At 36.6% G+C, this 22821-nt stretch overlaps 2 protein-coding genes across 3 annotated transcripts in view; one reads left to right on the top strand and one right to left on the bottom strand.

Annotated features, from left to right (window-relative positions):
• ttyh3a (tweety family member 3a) overlaps positions 1-13349 on the top strand; it is a 68301-nt gene extending 54952 nt beyond the window's left edge. For both annotated transcript variants that reach the window (XM_077213338.1, XM_077213337.1), the window contains exons 13-15: positions 2646-2819; positions 4631-4706; positions 9818-13349. In XM_077213338.1, coding sequence (XP_077069453.1) covers positions 2646-2819; positions 4631-4706; positions 9818-9892 — 325 coding nt within the window. In that variant the 3' untranslated portion in view covers positions 9893-13349. The remainder of the gene's footprint in view (positions 1-2645; positions 2820-4630; positions 4707-9817) is intronic.
• eif3ba (eukaryotic translation initiation factor 3, subunit Ba) overlaps positions 1-22821 on the bottom strand; it is a 220829-nt gene that overhangs the window by 78747 nt on the left and 119261 nt on the right. The gene's annotated exons all lie outside the window — the stretch shown is intronic.

Here is a 22821-nt window from a genome sequence, read left to right as displayed (position 1 = left end):
GGCGATTGGCTCTTTTACTCAGAAGGCGAGGCTTATTCCGGCATATTGCGCATTGGACTTTCTCCCATTCATAGTAATGAGTACATTCTCTTTCTATGTCTATAAATCATTGATGGGTGACTTCTCTTATGCTGTAAATCCACCAGCACGTGTTACAAAAAAGACATTAAAGTTTTAGCATTTTAAACTCGCACATTACAAAAAATAAATATATGATTTTTTTTTTAAACTCTAACATTTGTTCACAAACTAAAAATACAACATAATTGTAACTTTTCTACTATATTGTTTTTTTGTTTTTAAATAATGAGTGTGGAAAAGAAAGGATTTTTTTTTTCAGATAAAAGCATCTGCCGAATGCATAAATGCAAATGCCCTCAGTGTCGTCGAACAACTGATTTTTTATTTTTATTTTTTTATGTATTTTGGGATATGCAATATGCACTCAAATTGACGATAAAGAAATTGTACACATTTCCACAACATATGAGAGTGTCGAGACTTTGCACATTTGTTCATGACCCTAAATGAAAAAGTTAGGTTAACAAGTAACGTTAGGCTATTTCTGGCAAATCAAAAATCTAAGTGGGTCAAATTTGACCCACAACATGATCTGCTGCAAATAAATGTCACAAAAGTGTTAAACAAAAATCGCATTATTATACAGTTGTCATGTTTTTCTTTCTGCATAGTAACAAAATATTTATTTTTTAAAAAAATTGTCATTAAACTTAGTACTGAAAACTCTGCTTTGGTGTGAACAAGTCTTCATATTGTGCACTGGATCACTTTTGATATGTTAGCATCATTAGTACAGAAACTAAACTATTGTACATTGAATGGTGATGAATAAAATCAAATTCGTCAAACGTTATTTACCGCCAATGACCAGCAGGGGGCGGCCCAGATCTGTATAGCGCCACGCTGTCTTACAGTCCTGCTGATAGTGTTTGCTTTACTCCCTCTGGTTTCCATCAGCTTTTTCATTCACTTCCATTAAGCTAAAGCACTCTTGATGCGTCCCACTCTGTTCCCGATCATATGCAATATATCAGCAGACACAGGAGAACAGACTGTTAAGTGTAATAGTCATTGATGCAGGTATTTGTGTGATTCCAAGCTTTCCCTCAAATGGTAATATGTCCTCCCTCTGAAGAGGAAATGGAGAAGAGCGAATTATACTCTGCTGTCTTGTTCTCAGTGGCTGAAACAAATCAGATTTAGGATGGCAAACTCATGCCTGTGTGTGGATTTAATGTGCTCTTCCTGTTTGTCATCAGAAACACAGCTGAGATAGCCCTCTGCTGTCCATACTACAGTGACGCACAGTTGGACATACATCTCTCTCAATATTTGAATGATTCATCATTTCTTCCCTATTCTTTATGGATTCATCCATTTATCTAAATTGTTGTTGTTTGCTATTTTGATATGTATGTTCAATGACATGACAACCGAGAAATGTTATACTGTAGAGAAGTGATGTGTGAAGTTCATGCTATGGAGTTACAGTTCAAAAGTTTATTTTAAGATTAAGTATGTTATTGTAATGTTTTTGAGGTCTCTTATGTTCATCAAGACTGCATTTATTTCATTATACAGTAAAAACAGTAATTATTGTGAAATATTATTACAATTTAAAATGTTTCTATTTGAATATATTTTAAAATGTAATCTATTCCTGTGATGTCAAAGCTGAATTTTCAACATCATTACTCCAGTCTTCAGTGTCACATGATCCTTCAGAAATCATTCTAATACGATGATTTGATTCTCAAGAAACATTTATTATTGTTATCAAGTAGTGACAGTATAGTGAAAACTGGGACTGCTTTAGCTGGAATTAATAGAGAGCTCAAAAGAACAGCATTTATTTGAATTATAAACTGATGTTCAAAAGTTAATGTGTGCCTATGCCTAAGTATTAATTTCATTTTCAAAAAAATAATGACCCTAAGCTTTTGAATAGTAGTTTTTCACTGATTTATTTATATTTTTGTTATTTATAAATGATATCTTTAAAAAAATAAAGAAATACCACAGTTTTTAATGCATTGATGATCTTGTTCGTTCATGCATTATCACTGCTGTAATTTAATGTTAATTTTAAGCATCAAGAAAACTTTATATCTGATGAGAAAATCTTTCACAAATCCTGTTTTTGTTCTGGACATTGAGAAGTTTCTCTGTATGTTTCCTCTGCTCATCTTTGGACACAGCATTGATCTTGCTGATGCTGATCTACAGCGAGTATTTCACTTGTTTTGTATACAGAAGACAACTTCCTCTAATGAGGGTCCCATCTGAGTTTTGACCGTGCTTGTCTGCTATCTGCAGTGTCTAACACTACTAACTGGCAGTTTTACTCCAATTCACACTCCCACCGCGATCATGGCTCGCACTTTCAGTGAGGCGACTTCACAGCATTTCATAACTTGCGTGACATTGGGTTCTGCTGAAAGACTAAACAACAAAGATGTGAGAAAGGATGTCCTGTGAAATCTATGAATTATCACCATTGAGCTCAACCCAATTTGATCTGATGGATCTGTCCCGGTATTGAGTCACTTTGAATTTAAAACGGTTGACACGAGGCTTGTTCAAACTAACAGTAATTTGTATGTTGTGTGTGTTTGTGCGAACAGGCCTGAAGAAGACAGTGAGGAGGAGTCCGTGGCTCACGGAGGCAGACAGAATCATGATAACCTGTACCGAGTGCACATGCCAAGCCTCTACAGCTGCGGCAGCAGTTACGGCAGCGAGACCAGCATCCCTGCAGGAGCACACACTGTCAGCAACGCTCCCGTTACTGAGTACATGTGAGTCTTTGAACACATTCGGGTCTCCTTTACCTGTTTGTAGAAATAGCTCAATAATCACTTTGTCTGATGTTTCTCACTGATATCCCCACATTTCTACTCGATCACTTTTTGATTCTTCCATGTGCCACCATTCATTTATATGTGAGAAAAATAGTCATTTAAGCAAAACAAGTAGTCAGAACTTAAAGAAAAATTAATATATGAAAATTAATTTGCGACTAATGATGATGCTTAATAATAATAATAGTGATGATGCTATTTATTTATTTATGTTTGTTATGGAAATATAGTATTAGCATAATAAAAACTATTATATTGTATGATAAAAGTAATGTTATTGTTGTTATAATTCTACCACTTTATTATTAATATTATTGTTATTGGTCTTGTTATAGAAATATAGTAGTAGTATAATAGTATGTATTAGTAGTAGTAGTAATAATAATAGCTATATAGCTGTAATGTAATATTTATATAGTATTATAAAAAGTTATTATTGTTATTATTATTAAGCTTTTTATTATTGTGGTGGTAGTAGTAGTTTTTATAAATCATGAATTCGTTTACAAGTATTATTTTATTTATGAAAATAATATTATTATTATTATTATTGTATTATTTTAATATAATTAAACTGTATCGTTGTTTTGTAATAAGTTATATAGTAACAAATTCATGATTTATAACAAGTATTATTTTATTTATAAAAATAATGTTAAGACAGTCATAATGCATATTATGTCTCTATTGTTATAATAATTATAATTGTCTGTCAAAGATATGGTTCACATATAAAACCACAATTTAGTTGTACATATTAGTTATCAGACACAGAAACAAACGTAATCAGTATTCGTCCATCCTAAAAAAAATAGTTGGCTGATTCCATCCCTTTCAAGCTGATCGCTGCGCTGGCTGTCTCTCTCTTACACCACACGCGCTGCACACGAGCAGGACTGAACGTTGTTAGGGATCTGGTGGATGTTTTCAGCAGCTGGGTCCTGCCATCCACTGCTCCATATGTGTGGTGTCTTGAAGTGGGGATGAGAGATCCTCTGAGAGAACCTCAAACCTGCTGGAGTGAAACAGCTGCTCCTCTCTGTGGAGAAGTGATGGGGAACGGGGTGATGCAGGGGCTAGGAGAGGGAAATGGGGTACCTGTCAGAATGTTACAGGTGAAAAAAACAGCAAAAACTACCTAAAAACGCACAAGACAAGCAGTACTGTTCAGGAAGAGAGAGAGAATGCAATGTAATATATAAAACTCCTTTGTTTTATATAAAACGTGAAGTAGCGCATTGACACATTTCTATTAAAAGTAACAAAAGTGAGGTCAGTAATTTCTTTCTTTTTCTGTTTTTAAAGAAATAAATACTTTTTTTATTTATCCTAGGATGCATTAATCAAAAATGACAGTAAATACATTTATAATGTTACAAAAGTTTTCCGTTTCATATAAATGCTCTTCTTTTGAACTTTTAATTAATCAAAGAATCGTAAAATATATCAAGCACCGTTTTCAAATTTAATAATTGGAAAGCACCTAATCATTTTAAAATATATTGAAATAGAAATGTTTTACTTTTAATAATATTTCACAATATGATTGTTACTGTATTTTTGATCAAATAAATGTAGCCTTGGTGAGCAAAAGAGACTTCTTTAAAAAAAAAAGAATAATAATAATTCTTACCGACCCCAAACTTTTGCACCGTAGTGTAAGCAAGTGCGATAAATTTGAAATTGATCTGTAACATTAATGCAGGAGTGTTTTGAATCTTTGTAAAGTGTGCGCATCTCATTTCCAGGACCCAGAATGCAAACTTCCAGAACCCTCGCTGTGAGAACACTCCTCTGATCGGGAGAGAATCTCCTCCTCCATCTGTAAGTATCTGCACTCGTCCAACACACACACAAATCACACAGTCATTTTGACAGCCTGAATGCTTAAATATTCACCATAAATGGCACATTCGGTTACACATTATTTTAAGGTGAAGTAGTTACGTTGTACTTGCTCTAATAAGTAATATTAATTAACTACATGTACTTACTACACAGTTTGGGTTAGGGTTTGGTTTAGGGTTAGTTACTTGTAATTATGCATCATTTACAGTTATTCAAGTACATGTAGTAACGTCTAACTAGGTCACCTTAAAATAGTGTTACCGCACATTCTTATAGTTTGCCTGTGTAAATCAGTGATCTCCCCCACTGTAGTTTCATCACTGTACACAGCAAGTCATTACAAAGTGAGAACTGACCACAGACCTCTAAAGCCAACTGTTGTTGGGCAACAGTTCCAAAGTGAGAACTTCTTGCCTTGCTTGACCAAGCTTACAAAACCGGAGATTAATAGCAATAGATCAATGTCGTATTGATTTTTCATATGTGAGGAAAAGGAGAGGAGAAATTTCGAGCCAGCTGCCCACTTACCAACTCGAAACGCTTGGATAACGGAAGTGAGATGTCAACACGGTCAACGGTTGTTGGTGAAATCATGCTGTTACACTCGCCGTTTAGAGATGAATGATTAAATGAGTGCCTCCGACATTTCACATAGACCTTTCATGTGTTTTTAACACCTTACTTTGGCAGCCGATCAATATGATTCTTCCAAAATAAGAACTGGAGCACAATGCAAATGTACAGTAAGAGGGCACCATGGACAGCACTCTCTCTGGACTCTTTGCAATTATAATTTTCTGCGGCAAAAAGTAAAAACAGGATGTAGCTAGAAGTTCAGACACTATTTTGGCAGTTTCATTCTTGTCTCTGCAAGAATCCTGTAAACAACAAAAGAAGTTGATTTGGTGGTACTGTTAGCGTTTGCTCACTGATAGATGCTGAGAATGTGTGCACATAATTAACTAGTTGAGTAATGGTTCTGCACCACCTTGTTGACTTGTAAAAACATATTTTCCTTTGCACATCTGTCTGCTTTAAGCACCAAGAAAAACATTCCCATTGAGTTCTTAGCCTATCACCATTACAACTGCACACATTAGGTGGCACTGTCGATACGTGATGTTGAAGTCAGGATAATGACGTGTGTTTTCAGACGCATCCAAATGCAGTGTTGGGGAAAGTTACTTTTATAAAAATACTGCATTACAATATTGCGTTACTCTCTGTAAAAGTAACTAATTGCATTACTTAGTTACTTTTGCTTTTTTGCCTTTTCTCACCTAGGCTTACTTGTTTGTTTGTTTTTTATTACAAAAAACGGTTCTTTCACACCAAAAGTGAAATGTATAAGCCTCAAATTCACACCTGTACAGTAGAGGGAGCAGTTAAAGCAGTTGTTGGATTGCAGATGAAAAAAGACGCAGGAGAAGAAAGTTCAGCACTCTTAGTTTAGCAATAAAAAAATTAAACGCACATGGGATGTTTATCTAAAGTAATTTTTTGCTTATTAGTATGGTTGAGTTGGATCATATTTGTATTATTTAATTAATGCAGGTTTGCGTAATATTCTGAGTTTGCATTTAACTGCTTTTATTCATGTTGAGGAAGAGTGAACCTGTTTTTGTGCACGTGAGATGAGTAAATGCCTGTTCACATTTAGTTTAGAACTGGAATAAGCATCATGTTCACACAGCTCACACATAATGCCTTATAACTTATGATTTCTCTCAACATGGGGACAGGAGAGCTGTCAGTCAATACACGGGGAAAAAAATGTACTTGCATACTACTTATCTGAAAATGTACCAGATATTTTATTGTACATTTTAAAGTAATGCATTACTTTAAAAAAAGTGATCTGTTGTAATGCGTTACCCCCAACACTGTCCAATTATGACAATATTTTCAATAGGAATCCACGTGAGCTGGAATTTTGATGGCGAAACATTTCCCCCTGCGCATTTCAAGTTGGTGACGCAGTTTTGCCATACCTACAAACAGAAAACCTTTTGAAAGTGACTTCTGTGTGATGTATAGCTACTCTATTCACAATATAGAATGGGCCTTTTTTGCATGTGAGATTTCGCTGAAATTTCACTAATATAAACACGCTTTTATTGGCCTATTTGCTTCCTGTTAGAGTCATGCATCCCACTGGAAGAGAATCCACTTTGAGAAACTCGATTGCAAATGAGACTGTTACCAGATTGCTTATCAGATTGGTGTATATTTTTAAAATCGATTTTATAGATATATTTATTTTTTTGCTAACAATTATTGCTCGTTTAACATTTGTAAAATAAAACAAAATATAAATGTCATGTACACATACTTTGTAGTTTACTGGTTGTGTAGACGAGCTACATATTATCTGGACTTGCTGCTGTAAGTTACTCCCACTCACGCCGTGTAACTTTGTCCCCTCACACCTTTGTGTCTGGTCTTGTGTCCTCTAGACCCTGCGTGTTGGTTGTGTGTGTTGGGAGTACATGTGTACGTGTTTCTTGAGCTGGAGATGTCAGTGGTGTCTATCTGCTATCTACAGTTTCTTGTCGTTTTCTTTTCTGCAAATCCACACAGTTGTATTTGACATCCACGGACAGTAACAGCCGTCACAGCTGGCAGTTAAAGCCATCGGAGAGTTCCCGCTCGTTTTGGTAACAGCCTCAGCTATTCCAACAGGTACTCAAATGCCCCACTCCAGCTTATTGGCCCACCTCCCTCCCTACAAAAAAAAGAAAACAACAGTGTGATTCCTCCCCAAACCACCTTCATCCTGACCCACGCAAGCTGCCCTCGCCCCTGCTGTTTCTGTTGTGTGCTTCCCTGGTCTTGTCATATGTGGGGCAGCATGTTCTCCCTCCACCAGTATTAACTCTTCATGTATCTGACATAGAATCAAATTTCCAAGAACACCGAGAGGGATAAATGCATTAACACAGACATTAAGGGAGAGAACCGCTTTTTAATTTAGTTTAGCTAATGATTAGCATCCTAAAGGTGCATTCACACTGACAGTTATTAAAACGTTGGAGGTCATTGAGCCACAGTGCTAATAGATTCAAGTCTAGTTTGAAAAAATTTGAGCTCTGTCTTCTTTATAATGGTCCCTTGCAGTCACGTTGCTAGAAATCAGCACTGTTTAAAGTCGTCATGAAACGGAAGTTACGATAGTCTTCCCTATTGTGACGTATATCTGAGTGAAGCGGCTTCTTGAACAAGAAAAACTGGGTGGGACTTGATTCTGTCCATGGGGACTTGATTGGATCGTTGTGGTTTGCTGCTGTGATGTCATGTGAGTGACAGGTTGTTACGCTTTACGCTTGTAAACACGTCATCAGAGAAGAGATCAAGGCGATTTTAAAAAAATGCACGGATAAATCATTTAAAATAAATACGGCAATCCATAAATGTGAGAATGTTCATGGTGACTTTAAACAAAAACATTCAAGAAATGGGCATGAAAAGCTCTGGAAAAGGGAGTGGGAAGAAGGGATACAGCAACCAATAAAAGACCTACAACACCCTCATTATACAGAGTAATGAATATTCAAATGTGAATGGAGAAAAAAATCAAGAGTTGGAGCAATTTGCTGTATTTTAAAAATATAAACGTATGACCACAAACTGATAAGCATCTGATCATTAGATTAACAACTACCATTAACAAATCAAATCTTAAGAAATATCAACAAACGAGCATTTTAACTTTCAGGAGATATTGGTCTTTATAACAAATGATCGACTTGTCATTGCCCGTTAAGTCTTGTGAACGAAAGTAACTTCCCGTAGCTCGATAGATTGCAACATTAGGCATGTCAGGCTTTTATTAGTACTTTTTATCTTTCAAAAGTAGTCCTATTAGGGATGCATTAATACTGGAGTCAGTATCGGCCTCATTTCCTGTTCAAATTGAAGTTTTAACTAAGTGCTGTCCGCTTCAGTCAATGTTAAGGATCATTGTACATTGGACTTGAATGTACAGATTGGATAGGCTTTTCGTTCTTTTAGAAACAAGCGTATGTGACTGAAGCAATAAGTTATTATGCTCTAAACTATATTGAGAACTATATTAAGTTTGAACAAGCCACTTTGCAAATGTTATAGGCAGATAGAGTGTATTCATGCCACAGTCAAAAGACTTCAGTGAGAATAAAATGAGCTCAATGAAAGCAAAAGTGGCTTTACATTAGTTTTGGGGCATTTTAGGACTAGAAGTGTAAAGGAATATGTCTTCATTATTGACTATTAAGTCAGAATAGTTGTATGTTTCTTAGTGTAGTTTAACTGCTTGCTGTTTTGTTAGTGAACAGTTGAAATTTGCAATTTGTGCCATTTCATTTATAAAAAATACTAACTGCACTAGTGCGCTCTTTACAAACCCAATAATATTGCATCTACAAGGCTGTCTAAATGATTCTAGGTGTGCTATTAGGTGTGGCAGTTTTATTATTATTTTTTATTAGTTGTATTATATAATAATTATATGCTTTTTATTTATTTATTAATATTATTTAGCACTTTACAACTGTTATTAACATCCGCCATGGGTGATTCACTCAAAAGTGAACAGTGCGGCATACAATTGTGAGCTGCAATCTAATTATAACTTTTAGAAAACATGCATTATATTACTGTGCAAAAGTCCTAGGCACGTTAGTATTTTCACCCCAAAAAACGTCATTTTCTTCCTTTTGCTGTATGATGGTGAGATGAAGTCTCCGTGCGGAGCATACCAGCTGTTGTCAGACTCCTTTTGCATACGAAAATCTCACTGGATTATAACAATTATTGGCAAAAGGAATGTTTGGAAATGTAAAATTATATTTCGAACTGACACACGAACTGATGTTACAGACATTTTATAGTTTGTTGGCATCAATATTAGTTATTTAATTCTGTGTGCTGAAAATCCATTTTTCCTTCTCCACATTATAACGTTATAATGCCTAAATGCACTCGTGGCATTTAAAATGACTGATTTTAGTTTTTCGTTTTGGTATTTGGCCACAGTTTTAATATCAGTGGCTGTTCTTTGTGTAAAGTAAGTCTAAAATGTATGTTTGTTTGTTTTTGTCTCCCTCCAGTACACATCCAGCATGAGGGCCAAGTACCTGGCAAACGCCCGACCCGACCCCAACAGCAGCTCCGCAGCAAACTAGAGGAACACTGTCTCCTTTCCCTTCAGTCTAAAGCTACCCCTCATCCACGTCTTGTTCCCACAGCCCAGACAAGTTTCACCCCATTTTTCATGTTGATCTTTGATGCGTGCTCTCCTACCCAGCTGATAAAGGACGTCCTTGCATCATGTAAATACTGCTGTCAGAGGAATGTTCCAGAGCCCTCTTGTGCTGTTTCCAGTTGGCCGGTTCAGTTCAGGCAGCTAGTTCAGCGTGGCGCCAGCAGAAGGGTTACTCTCAGCCCTGAGTGTTTGTGTGTGTGTGTGTGTGTGTGAGCATCTGTGATGAGTATGAACTACATTATGTACAGATACATTGAGTGACGTGTGTGTGTTGATCCATGCTGGCCCCTTGCTCAATTGTGGTGCTCTTGCCGGAGGTTCAGAAAGGTCCAGAACTGAAAAACTGGACAGGGTTTAATGCCCATAACCCTACATTCCTGTGTGGCCTCTGTCCTCTGGTCATTTGAAGTAATGTGACCTTCTCCATTTTTAGGACCTACCGCCACGTCCAACTCTATACAGTTGACATCAGTGGCATCTACTGTAATATATCTGGATCATTCTAAACTTAATAGCGTGAGAAACTCTTGAGAATTTAGAATTTCCTTCGAACTATAAGGAAGAGTCTAAGGGTTTCTCTTGTTTTGGGCTTGGATAGCAGTTTTTAAGTTGACAAAGTGGGATAATAGCTATTTTAATTAAATGGTGTGAGAAATAAGGCCAGAAACATGCTCTATGCTAGTACAGAAATGCACAAAAAATGTATTGTACTGTACATCCTGTGGCGCTAATCTTCATACTCAAGGGGGTGATAGATAGCCAGATGTTTTTTCAATTTTTTTATTTAATAAGAATGTTTCAGAAATTGCCTCCTATACACTCATTCACTATTGACTGCTAATATACTCCACTAATATAAGGAGTGAATAATGAGAGAGTGAATTTGGACACTAAGTGTACAGGAAGTGCTGAAGACGCCATCTTCTGTCGAGATGCAAAAGTTCATTCGGCCCGACGCTTGTTGTGCTTGTTCTCTAGTGGCTAGCTGTTGAGTGTACATCGGTTGCAGTGCATTATGGGATTGAATGAGTGCACTCAATAATGTCTAAATAGTGCACTTTATATGGCTATAGGGGGTGATTTCGAACATAGCCCAAGTTTCTTTTCACAAAGTTGCTTTGTCATTACAGTAATGGATCTTAAAGATACAATTTGAAAATAGATAAAAACTAATGCTCACTTTAGCAAACTTTAGTTGCGTTACGAATTGCAGTATGATGCATGAAATCAAGCTTTTGCGTTTCTGTACCTGTGTATAGTATATTTCAGGCCTAAATCTGTAGCATACGCTGGTTGTGGGAAGAATGGATCCTTTCATCTCATTTCAAGGCTTGAGTTTTTGGTGTGAAATTAAGGTTTGTAGATGCTGTGTAGCTAATGAAATCCTTGTTGGGTTTTTTTTTCTCAATACACATGGACTGCATTAAACAAACTACTCATTTGACTGGGCTATTTTCACTGCCATTGCTGGAAAACCTGGAAAAACAGAGCCAGACAAACCAGCCTAACAAAGAGGAAATTGAGAGAATTTCAGATTGTTGACCAAACCCTGATGATCTGGACAACCTCAAACTGCATTTGCATCCGAATATTTTCAACTCCATTTAATCTGAATTCAGCAAAAATCTAAAATTGCTTTGTCTGACGCCAGGACCTTATCGGAACATTACATTTGTCCTAATACTGTACAAACACGGAGTCACTGGGACCAGCTCAAAGACGATTCATCATCGCTTATCAGTTCCAGGCAAGAAGCTAGGAGAGGAGTTCATTGTACTGTACACAATGTAAACTGAACATTTGAACCTTAATTTTGCTGATCGGTTGAGTCCTCAGGGAGGGGGGCACCGATATGGCAGGAAGTGAAGCCATCAGTGGCCTGTCTTGTTTTTTCTTCTTCTCAAAGAAACAGAAGAGAGACCGCAAGCCTCAGTAACTTTTGCTGTAATTCAGTGTGACTTTCAAAAGCACACAATTTCTTGGGGTTGTTGCTTCTGTACCACAAATTGTTTCCATTCCCAGAGTTAAGAGGAATCTTGCCATCCCTGAAGAAGACATAAAAGTGATGTGCTGTCAAATTGAATATTTTCCCCTTGATGAGAGCACAGATACACACGAGACTAGGCCAACAGCTGGTATCTGATCCAGATGAACTCCCTTTTCTTCTCAAAAGACTTCTCTCTGGGGCTCTAGACCTCATATAAGGGTGCCAGTGTTCTCATACCATGGGTATCATCTGTGTCACATTCACACACCTCAGGACCACATTCTTCCCTCATACTGCCAACGTCTGGATTTCAGGTCACCTAGTCCATGTGATGTCCTTACCACATATTCAGGGCTCAACAATACGGTTTTTATTAGTCCAACATTTTCACTTGCCAAAATTATTTATATATATATATATATATATATATATATAAAAGAATGATGACAGCTCGGTCGAGTGGGTCATTCTTATTGTTGAGTCCTGATTTCATCTCACAGAAAGTTGTGTGGGCACTGCATTCATGCATGCTTTGTAAATGCGGATGGGGATGTGGGACTTAAAACAAATGCCTATGTGACAAAGCAGAGACTCCCAGACTTTATGAAAGCAAGCAAGAACTTCATGGTGAAGAGAATTAAAGGGATGTATCACAGCTATAAACAATCAGCTCATTATTTGACTGAGCGTTTTATTTCATTTTCTTTCTTCTTTTTTTCTTTTTCTGCTTCTCAAAGCATGGTCATCCTATAATTGTGGAGTGGAGCCATGTTGTGTGCTACTGATGCTTGCATTGGTTTCTCGGTTGATGTTTTTTTGATCAATGACGAGGTCTGTACATCCTTGACTGTGCCAATAACCAACAGCTTTGTACCTTCTGTGAATCTCTAAATGTTTTTCATCTTTAAAGTGGACTTTATTTCTCATGAGCTCTGTGTGGCCTGAGCAACCAAACGAGACACCTGTGAACATGAGCCTGACGTTGTGGGAGTATCTTTATTTTTCTCTGTAAATGACCACGTTTGTGATGATGCGATCTCTGAATTTATGTCGCCATTTTCTCCTTGGTAATGTCATACTGCAAAAATAATGTATATACAGTACATTAAGGAAATATTTGCAAGAAATTAAGGCCCATTAAGGACATGGAATTGTTATAGTACAAACAGATCATTTTTAAATATCTTTTTTTTATTTTTAGTCTGGCATATTTTTAGACATATTAGCAAGCACAAAATATTTTGTCTCTTTTCATGCGAATAAATGATTTTGGTCTTTTATCAAGATGTTTTTATATGACTTCACTGTAGGATGACCTTTTTCACTTACTAAAATGTTGTAAATGTTTTATTGAGCTTGAACTTTAAGATTAAACCTAACATTAACTGAATACATGTGTCTTATGTTTAAATATTAGCTTTTTGATCTCTCTGCTGCAGAACTTTCATTTGTAACTAGTGATTATATTTATATTACAGTATTATAATGGTGTTTATTCTGATTAATCCAACATCAAGAGAAGTGTGAAAGATCATTTAATTATTTAATCATCTTTAGCTTACTTGTCATTAACCTTTTTTATAGCATAGTGAATTAGAAATTTTCACACCACATAAACCGCACTCTTTAAAATGTCAACAGTGGCTTATTCAGAAATATATTTTATAACTTATTTTCCATATGAAATATAAGACCTGAGAGAGTGGTAGGATGATAATTTTTTTTTTATATAGAAAACTTTTTTTAATATACTGATGAGTGTTTCATAATGTATCTGCAAAAGAATGCATGTAGCCTACTACAGCATCATCTCCAAAGCTTGCTTTAACACTTATTCAATGATATTGTCTTCATGAAAGTGGTTTCTGAAATTTATATAAGTTTTGAATGTATTTTTAGCCTATTATGAGTGTACGTTCTCCATTCATTTTTTATACTCAATCACTCCCCGTATGGCTTGTGAATATAAGCACACCGTAGATTTCGTTCTAGCGTATAAACCTAAACACAGGAGGGCAGCATTGTGTCATTCAAAAGAAAGTACTTTACTATGGACAACTTCAGAAGGGTAGGCTATACCAGCTTATACTACTTGCTGTATAGCCTACCACCTAGTAAAAAACAGTAAGTGAAACAGTTTATTATTCCAAGAACGTTTCAAACGCTATTTGTTCGAAATTGTTGTCACGTAGCATCACGTAGCATGTTTACTTTCACTGTTTCCGGTGAGTTGTCTATTAATTTAAAACTTTTAATCAAACGTTGTGAAATAATAATAATACCTTTGGTCAGTCTCATTAAGTAGGCTAATGAGTCAAGAAGGAGATGGTAAAAATTGCAACACATTAATCAAATACACTGGAAATGGACGGTCGAGAGCATTGCATCGTGGGATGCATTCCACACAAAAAAGGTCTAATATTTACTGCGCGTTTTATTGTTTACGTAGGCTACTGAAAACCTGTATACTTACTATATAACACTGAAGACTGAGAGTAGGCTAGGTTTTGAATTCCACTACGTTAATAATGCATTTAATTAATGATTTCTGTATCTCATATGCATACACAAAGATATATTAACTACTGTTAAAAGTTATTTTATTTTTGTGCCTGTGCCTTTAGTGATTGATCTGCTAAGACTCACTGTAACCTCTAACCAAAATTTCCTACAGCTTCACTGTTGTTTATTTCTCTGAATGTGCAAATGTTTGGAGCTCCGTGTGTAACGTTTTGAAATGTTGCCTAAAGATTTTTCAGTCACGTCACAGCATTGAATGCTGTCTGGGGGCTGACAGGAAAACAGAAATCCCAGTGTTGTGTTTATGACCTCAGTCATGGGGGTCAGTGTCACAAACAGGACAGACACCCACCATAGTGGCTTTCCTGTCAGCCGCCAGGCAGCTGCCGCCTCACTGGGCCTGTGTGAGGGGGAAGAGGGTGGACTTCTGGGAAAACACAAAGCATGTAATAAAGGGATCTCTACACAGAGCACACCCTGCTTGTCTCCTTCCATTGTCCATAAAAATGTAAAGCGTATATTTTTTTTGAGAGCCAGACAAAGTCACAAACTCAAAATGTGAACAGGCATCAAAGAAACAAATTAGCTTCCAATCCACACAAATGAAACGCTGGCGTATGTGTTACAGGACCCATTTTCCCTCTAATACAAAATGCCACAGGTTTATTCCGTAAAAGGGATCGCAAATGGATTTCTGGACAGCCTAATTGGAAATTGAGTTAGGCTCCTATTGTTGAGCCTCAGGAATGCATTGCGAATGCAGTGGAGTGGTTAAGTGAATGGAAATGAGGGTGATGCCATGCAGGCTCCTGTGAAACACCCTTCCATAGCAGATTTCCTTTTATTAGACACAGGGCTTAATGCCAGCACATTTAGTGTGGCTTCCTCTCACTTCACGGTTAGGCCTTTTCTGTTGATGTGACCTTTTATTTGTGGACATATCTATGTGTCTGATCATAGGTGATATATCTTCAGGGGTTTGATCCTCTGCTTGAAAAATGATTTCTGTTTGTCAGGAAACTGTTGGGGGCTTTCCTAGCAGATGTTAATTTTGTTATGCAGTCAATATTGGAGAATTTTTTCAGTCCCAGCGTTTTTAAAACCACATTATTGCATAATTTAAGAATTTATTTGAAGAACTACAAATGGAAATAAAATCTGCTTTATTTTACAATAATGTTTGTTTCCATTAGTTAACTACATTAGTTAATTTAGAGAAACAGTGAACAGTACTTGTACAGCATTTATTAATCTCGATTAATGTTCATTTCAACATTGACATTTTTTAAGATCCAAATTTGTATCAATTAACGTTAATGCACTGTGAATAACATGAACGTACATTTTTATTAAGGTTAAAACATATGTAGCTCAGTCATTGTTAGTTCATGTTAGTTAATGCATTAACTACTGTTAACATATGAGATCTTATTGAAAAGTGTTACCTAAAAATGTTTTCCGATATCAAAATTCAATACGGCCCGTGTAAGAATAAAGAATGCAACAGCTACCAAGGAGGACGGGGCCTAACGAAAGGTCAATTTCAGTTAATCTTGATGGAGAAGATTTTGAGTCATGCTGACAGGGCAGATTCCTCAGATCCATACAGAGGGGCAGCTGTCTTCAGGGGGTCTGCGTACCCTTTCCTCACACCCCACTGGCTCTTTTTAACATCGTTCTACACCAGCAGGAAGGAGCAGGCCACTCTGAAAGACTCAGTCCTGTTGTCCCCTCTCCTTTATTTAAGAGCAGTGTGAAGAAGCAGGCATTCCTCCAGTGCTGGCTTTGATTGTCAGTTAACTTCTCTCAAACTCCACCCATTGCTCTTCTCTAATACCCACACCATTCAGAAACATCTAAAGGCTGCTTATTCTGAGCCGTACGCTCTTTTCTTACCCATTTTGTCAGCTTTATTCCCCCTCACTGTCGCAATTTATATACCTCCGTGTTCTTTCCCACCACAGCGCAGGGACAAGGGAAAGGTTACTAGGTATAACCCACATTAGTGCATCACATTGCCTCTGAATACCCCACAATACCTCAAGAATGAACAACTGCAGGAAAAGCGGCTCTACACCAAAACAGCATTGTGCTAAAGGGCAGGAGAGTTGAGCTCTCCAGTTAAAGTGAACTTGACTCATTTTTTTTAAAGGAGGTTCGGTCTGTTGTGTCCGTTGAAGATGACATGTTAAAACTGAAACCTTGAGGAGGAAAGCAGTTGGGTTTATTACTCATAACAGTTGGTTGTTGATATTAGCCCCTTTCACACATACAGTCTTTACTGGTAAATTACCGGTAAGAGATCATGTGTGAACAGAAGTTTTTCAAAAATCCTGACAAATTGGTTCCGACAATTTATCAGTAAGGGAAATTGTAACATCACCAGTAAATTACCGGTAATGTGCTCTGTGTGGGCGGATGAAGCCAACGACACGGCGTTTAAAGATCACTTCCGATGATTGACACCACAGAATTTACCGGTATTTTAGAGCTGATGTGGGAATGTCTCTTACCCGTAAAAAGCCAGAACGCCGTTGCTTGTGTGAACAGCATATTTGTGTATTTACAGGTTAAGTAATTTTGGCAATTTTACGGTAATTTACCGGGATTATTGTGTGAAAGGGGCAAATGGATTACTGTCCTGTCATGCACCTTTACAGGATGTTAAACAATCCAGTGGCTGATTGGCTCAACTGAAGAAGTTAGAGTGAATAAACTTGTTTATTACTTAATAGCTCCATCCTGTCCTGTTACTGCCCTAAGAGAAATCTTTGAGTTTAACTGATTTTTTGCTTATTTGCATTCTGCTTTGCATCAGAGAATCACCTAAAGATCACTTTCCCCTGAGTAGTTCATACACTCATCGCAGCTTTGGGGGAGCAATATTCTCTTCCCATTGGTTATGGAAGATAGATATTTCGATTACAGTTTATGTGTCCGTGTTACTGTGTGATAATAATTAACTACATATACTTGCTACCCCCCATAGGGTTAGGGTTAGTTGCATGTAATAATGCATAATTTATAGTTATTACTACAGTAACACAACATGTTAACCAGTGTAACAAGGACACTGTAAAAAAAAGTATTACCGATATTTCTACATCATTACATTCTTACAAGTGTGTATTGGCTTATTTATTTGTGAAAATGCAACATTATAAGATTGCTTGGTTTTCTTTTCAAAGTTCAATTCCATTTTCATTGAATATTTAGTTTTTATTTTGTTTCTGAAACTATTTTTAATAGTTTTAGTTTAGTTAACATTAACATCACAACAAGCTCTTTTATAATAATTTTCCTTCCTAATGTTCCCTTCCTGTTCAACATAACTTTTAAGACTATAATGGTCTGTGCTGGGAATACCTTCCTTCACCTTCTGTTTTTGTTACTTTTTGGTGTAGTTAACTACTTTTTCAAGCTCCTTGATTGTAGTCGAACTACTAATTTAAAAAGTAAAAGTTTAAATAATGCAGCTTCCTCAACCAATGTAAAATATGACAGAAGGAATTGTACTTAGTAGATGATGTGTGAAGTAAAGCGTACTGGCTGCTGTGTGTGATGATATATAGTCCCACCCAATCTTTGTTTCAATTGGAAATAGTCAAATGTTAATTTATGCAGATAAATGCCAGGCACTGATGAAAGAAAGTTAAAAGGGCCCAAATAAAGATCATAGTTTCCAGAATGAGCCATTGGAAAGATCTGCTTGTAGGAAGTAGAGAATGAGATCACACATAACATTTAGCCTCGCTATTGGCAGAACATCGTCTCCTGGTGTTTTATTTCAAATGTATGCCGGTTTCTAAAATGCGGAACAAAACCTTGAAATTAGTTGACTGTTTGTTGTCATCCAGGTGAAAGTTCATCTAGGCAGCTTTGCCAAGGAAGTCAAAAAAAAAAAGTACAGATAAATGAACTGCTGAATGAATGATTGTTCAACACGTGGGACACCCAGGAGACATCTCTCAACATGCTTGATAACCCTCCATGAGAATCCCTGAAACTGACATTTCTGCTCTGTGAGGTAAAGGCTCTATGGCCGAGGATATCTGATAGCTGGATTAGGAGATTGTCCCTCAGTTCCTTTGAGCACAAGTTCATAGGAATTACAGATCCACCCAGTGGCTGCTGGGGTGTGCAGGCGATTGTACGCTGTAATTATATCTTCTCAAAAGAGTTGACTGAAGAGAATTACCGGCAGGAGATCATGTGTGAACAGGACCTTTTAAAATCTACCAGTAATTCAGTTCTGGCAATTTACTGGTTTGAGAAGTTGAAACAGAGTAAATTACCGGTATGATGCTGTGTGTGAACAAAGAATGAAGATTACAGGTATGAGCACATACGAGGTCCGAACGTGCTTTGGGTCAATCATAAAAGTTCCGCTGCTTGTTAATAGTTTTTCTATTTAAATATGCGCTAGAAGGAGATCCTTGACAGCTTTTTCAGCATCGCGTTATTGACCCTGCATGCTTTCTTTTCCAATCATCATCAGAGATACGGCTCTGCAGTTAGATATGCGCGTCTCGCGTTTTTAAGAGCAAAAATGCGTTCAGTGTGATCATACCATACAGCTGTCAGATGTAAATAATATGTTGTCAAATTGACCAGATTGTAAAACTAAAGCGCTTCTCCTCTCCTTTGCGTTTAAAGATAATTTCCAAAAACTACGAAGTTTACTGGCACTTTTGTGCTGATGTGTGAATGGTCTGTTAACGTTAAAAAGTCAGAACGTCGTTACTTTTGTGAACAGCATTTTTGTGTTTTTACCGATAAATCATTCTGGTAATTTTACGGTAATTTAGTTCTGGGATTACTGTCAAATTTAACATAAAAGCAACCCATTGCTTTCTATTTATTAAATATTCAAAATTTTATCAGGATAATCACAAAGTACCTCACTTGAACAAACCCCTAACCCTAAAGTATTGAACTTTGTAACACCGCAAACTACATAAACAATAACAGTGCTCAAAACAACTTCATAACCACACAACAACATGTTAAAAATGCTCAGAATGTTTTAGTAACCACATCGATACAAAGATGATAATGTTAGTGAAAGTAACATCTTTATGAGAGGAGTTATTTCTGTAGAATTGGCAGGAAGCCTGTCTGATTGCTATCTAACAGAAGCTTTCACTATGAGTTTGCAAGCCCTTTGACTTCACTGAACACAGTTTTGCTACCTTTTTTAATTGTATATGGCACTCAAAAACATTTTGCACAGCACTTTTTTGTATGTCTTTTTGTGGCCTCTGTTGAAGTAATAAACGAGTTGGAGAGCTTTTATTCGTTATGTGCGGATCATTTTGTTCTACTTTTTTTGTTGGATTTACACACCCCATAAGTTTTGTGATGTTGGACTGTACATATACATTTGGCGCTACATAATTTCTTTCACCACATTTTTTTTTTGGACATAGAATTTTCCACTGGATTTGAGTAAAAAAAAACATGTCTACTTAGAGACAGATAATATCAAGTTTGATATGAATGTAGCTTGAACAAAAACAGGGGGGGGGGGGAATACAGACCGTTTATTGCTGTGATCAGTTTCGAGAGTTCAAAAGGTTTGAGAATGTAAAGATATGAGGACCCCAGGGCTCTCTGACTCATAATAAATCATTGCCATCTTCTTTCCAAGAAACCATGCAACAGTCGCTTTGCTCAAGCAACCATTTATTTGTCTGGCGAACCACTATGTGGGTTTGTGGCCTGATGTTTTTCCATTCGGTAAAGCTCTTGTGTTTTTGTTGGGCTCTCTGAGGTGGAACTGGCATTGTGATATACATCAAGGTCAAGTGTCAAAGGGAGCGATCGGTTATGTTTTAATCCAAGAGTTTTTTGGTTTTTTTAATGTATAATTTTTGAGTCTCTTTCGTACTCAGACATTGTGTGGTCTGACTGTATTTTACGCATCAGTGCAGAAGCAGTCAAAACAGACCTTGAGGTCTTACTTACAAATGAGAATTTGGCACGAGGATGAGAACGGAAATGGATTCTATTTCTAAAGCTCGGTTCTCTGTAATGTTTGTCATACCAACTAGCTAAGTGGTTAGCAGAACTCATTAATAAGCCCTTCAGGTTGATGAATGGCATGAATGTTTGGGTGTAGCTTACACATTGATAACCCTCACTATAATTTTGAGGTCATAAGCAAGTAGTTTTGGTTACGGAACAGGCAGCTTTGTTTATATGCCACACTGAAGACGTAATGTTTTGGGTGTTTTGTGTACAGTCGGGTTAGAGGCACCTGGTTTCTTTTAACTGATAAATACCTCAGTAGTGTTTAGGCAGTTATCTTTCCTTTAGGCAGATTACCTTTCTCTGGCTGTCTGCCCTGCAAAGAGTGCTTTGCATAATTCAATCTCGCTATCCACCTTAAATTTGAATGTAGTATTTAGCCTAAATAAAAAAGATGTTGGGCTTCTTGGAATGCAGACTTCAAGATCAGTACCCATAATCATAGGTTTGGTTTATTACAGTATAGTGAGAGAGAACACATGCTCAAATGTGTCTGATGCTTCGGCTCTTGCAGAGATGTTTTCTGACATCTGTAGCCACGTATGACATATGGACTGTGTGAAGTCTTTAGTGTTTTGGGAGGAAGAGATATGATTCATACTCATTGAAGTGAGTCTTTTCAGTGCAGTGGTTAATTTTGGGGTGATCCGTGTCTCAGACTTACCCTAAAGAATGCTGAAATCCCCTCTCTGCCCACAGACTCATGGGAAAACAGGCAGTCGTGGCTTAAGAATATAAACTCTCACACCATTAAAATAGGCACAGATGTGACTTAATAAAAACATGATTATGTTTGTTATAGGATCTTTGTGATCTGACTGGAATGTAAAAAATTGTGGTTTCAAAAGTATATTAAATAGTGTCATAGGGGTGTGGAATTAATGTTTGTGGTTGAGTTCTCAAAATATGACCTCAGCCTGTTATTCATGTTTGTAGGAATAAAAAGATTTGTATCTACTTGCAATAACATTTACAAAATCCTTGTTGGTGACATCCCGTTTATGTGGAGGAATTCCTTCATTCGAAGGAAAACAAGTCTTCCAAATGTATTAATTCATCCAATGAAAGAAATCCAGTTTCTTTTAGGCTTTTTCTAGGCTGCTGCACATATTACTGATTCTGATTATGTAAATCACATTATACTCTTTCTCTGTTGACGTTTTCAATAAGACCAGACTAACTAAATCTCTTATTCCATGCAGCTGTGTCCATCCATTACCTACAGCAGAACAAAATATGCTTTCTAATATTTGTTGTTGTTTTTGTTGTTGTTGTTCTTGTTGTTGTTGTTGTTGTTGTTGTTGTTGTTGTTGTTGTTGTTGTTGTTGTTGTTGTTGTTGTTGTTGTTGTTGTTGTTGTTGTTGTTGTTGTTGTTGTTGTAAAAAGTGATTGGTTGATTTAACCTAAAAAAGGTGAGGAAACCTGTTGCCTTAAATTTATTAAGTAATAAACTTCATGCGTAATTGAAAAAATTAAGTTGTGGATTTGTCAAGACACTTATTTTTTTCAATTATGCATGACGTTTATTTACTTAATAATTTTAAGGCAATGGGTTTCCTCACTTTAAGTTAAGTCAACTGATTGCTATTTACAGTAAGATCAGATTCTGACAGCTTATGTAATTCAATCTTTTTACCAGTAGAGCATACTTGCATAAAATGCATATAAATAGCAGTTGTCACTCTATATCTCACAATACTGTCTTAGTAAGATAACATTTTATGATTGCAGCTCTGTAGTTTTAATTGTGGGTGCCAAATACCATGATGATCGAGAGATGTACATTTTAACATGATTATCTATTCATGAATTTATAGAAAAATCAAGTAACCTAAATGCCTCGGCTCAGTAAATGATAATCTTGAAATATAACAATGTAAAAAGTTATTCTTATGTTTACTTTATTAAAATCATTAAAGATTTTACAACTAAAAGATACATGTGCCATGACTTGAAGGTGGACATTTTAAGAATTATACTAAAATGCCTTTTACTTGCTCACTTACCAGCAAGAAAAAGTTTTAATATTAGAACAACTATATTAAGCATCTAATATTTCTATATTAGAATATTTTAATGGTCACCGCTTGCTAAATTAAGGTGGTGAAACCTCTCGTTCTCCCCTATATATTCAAGGCCTCAGAAGACGTTACTTATATTGTGTGTTGAAAGAACCGGTAGTGAGGAAATGTTCTTTCCCATGGCATTTGTTGCAGAATAATAAATTATGTGTTAGTAAGACTAAACTTTCAAGTGTTTCATTAATTCAGCAAGCAACACACAACGGGTCAGTGCCAGCACTCGAAACCCAC

The sequence above is a fragment of the Siphateles boraxobius genome, unplaced genomic scaffold (assembly GCF_051911475.1).
Source record: "Siphateles boraxobius isolate OS27281-9 unplaced genomic scaffold, OSU_SipBor_1 66, whole genome shotgun sequence".
NCBI classification, from domain to species: Eukaryota; Metazoa; Chordata; class Actinopteri; order Cypriniformes; family Leuciscidae; genus Siphateles; species Siphateles boraxobius.
Note: the sequence above shows the minus strand (reverse complement) of the source record. Positions and strands in the feature narration are given on the sequence as shown.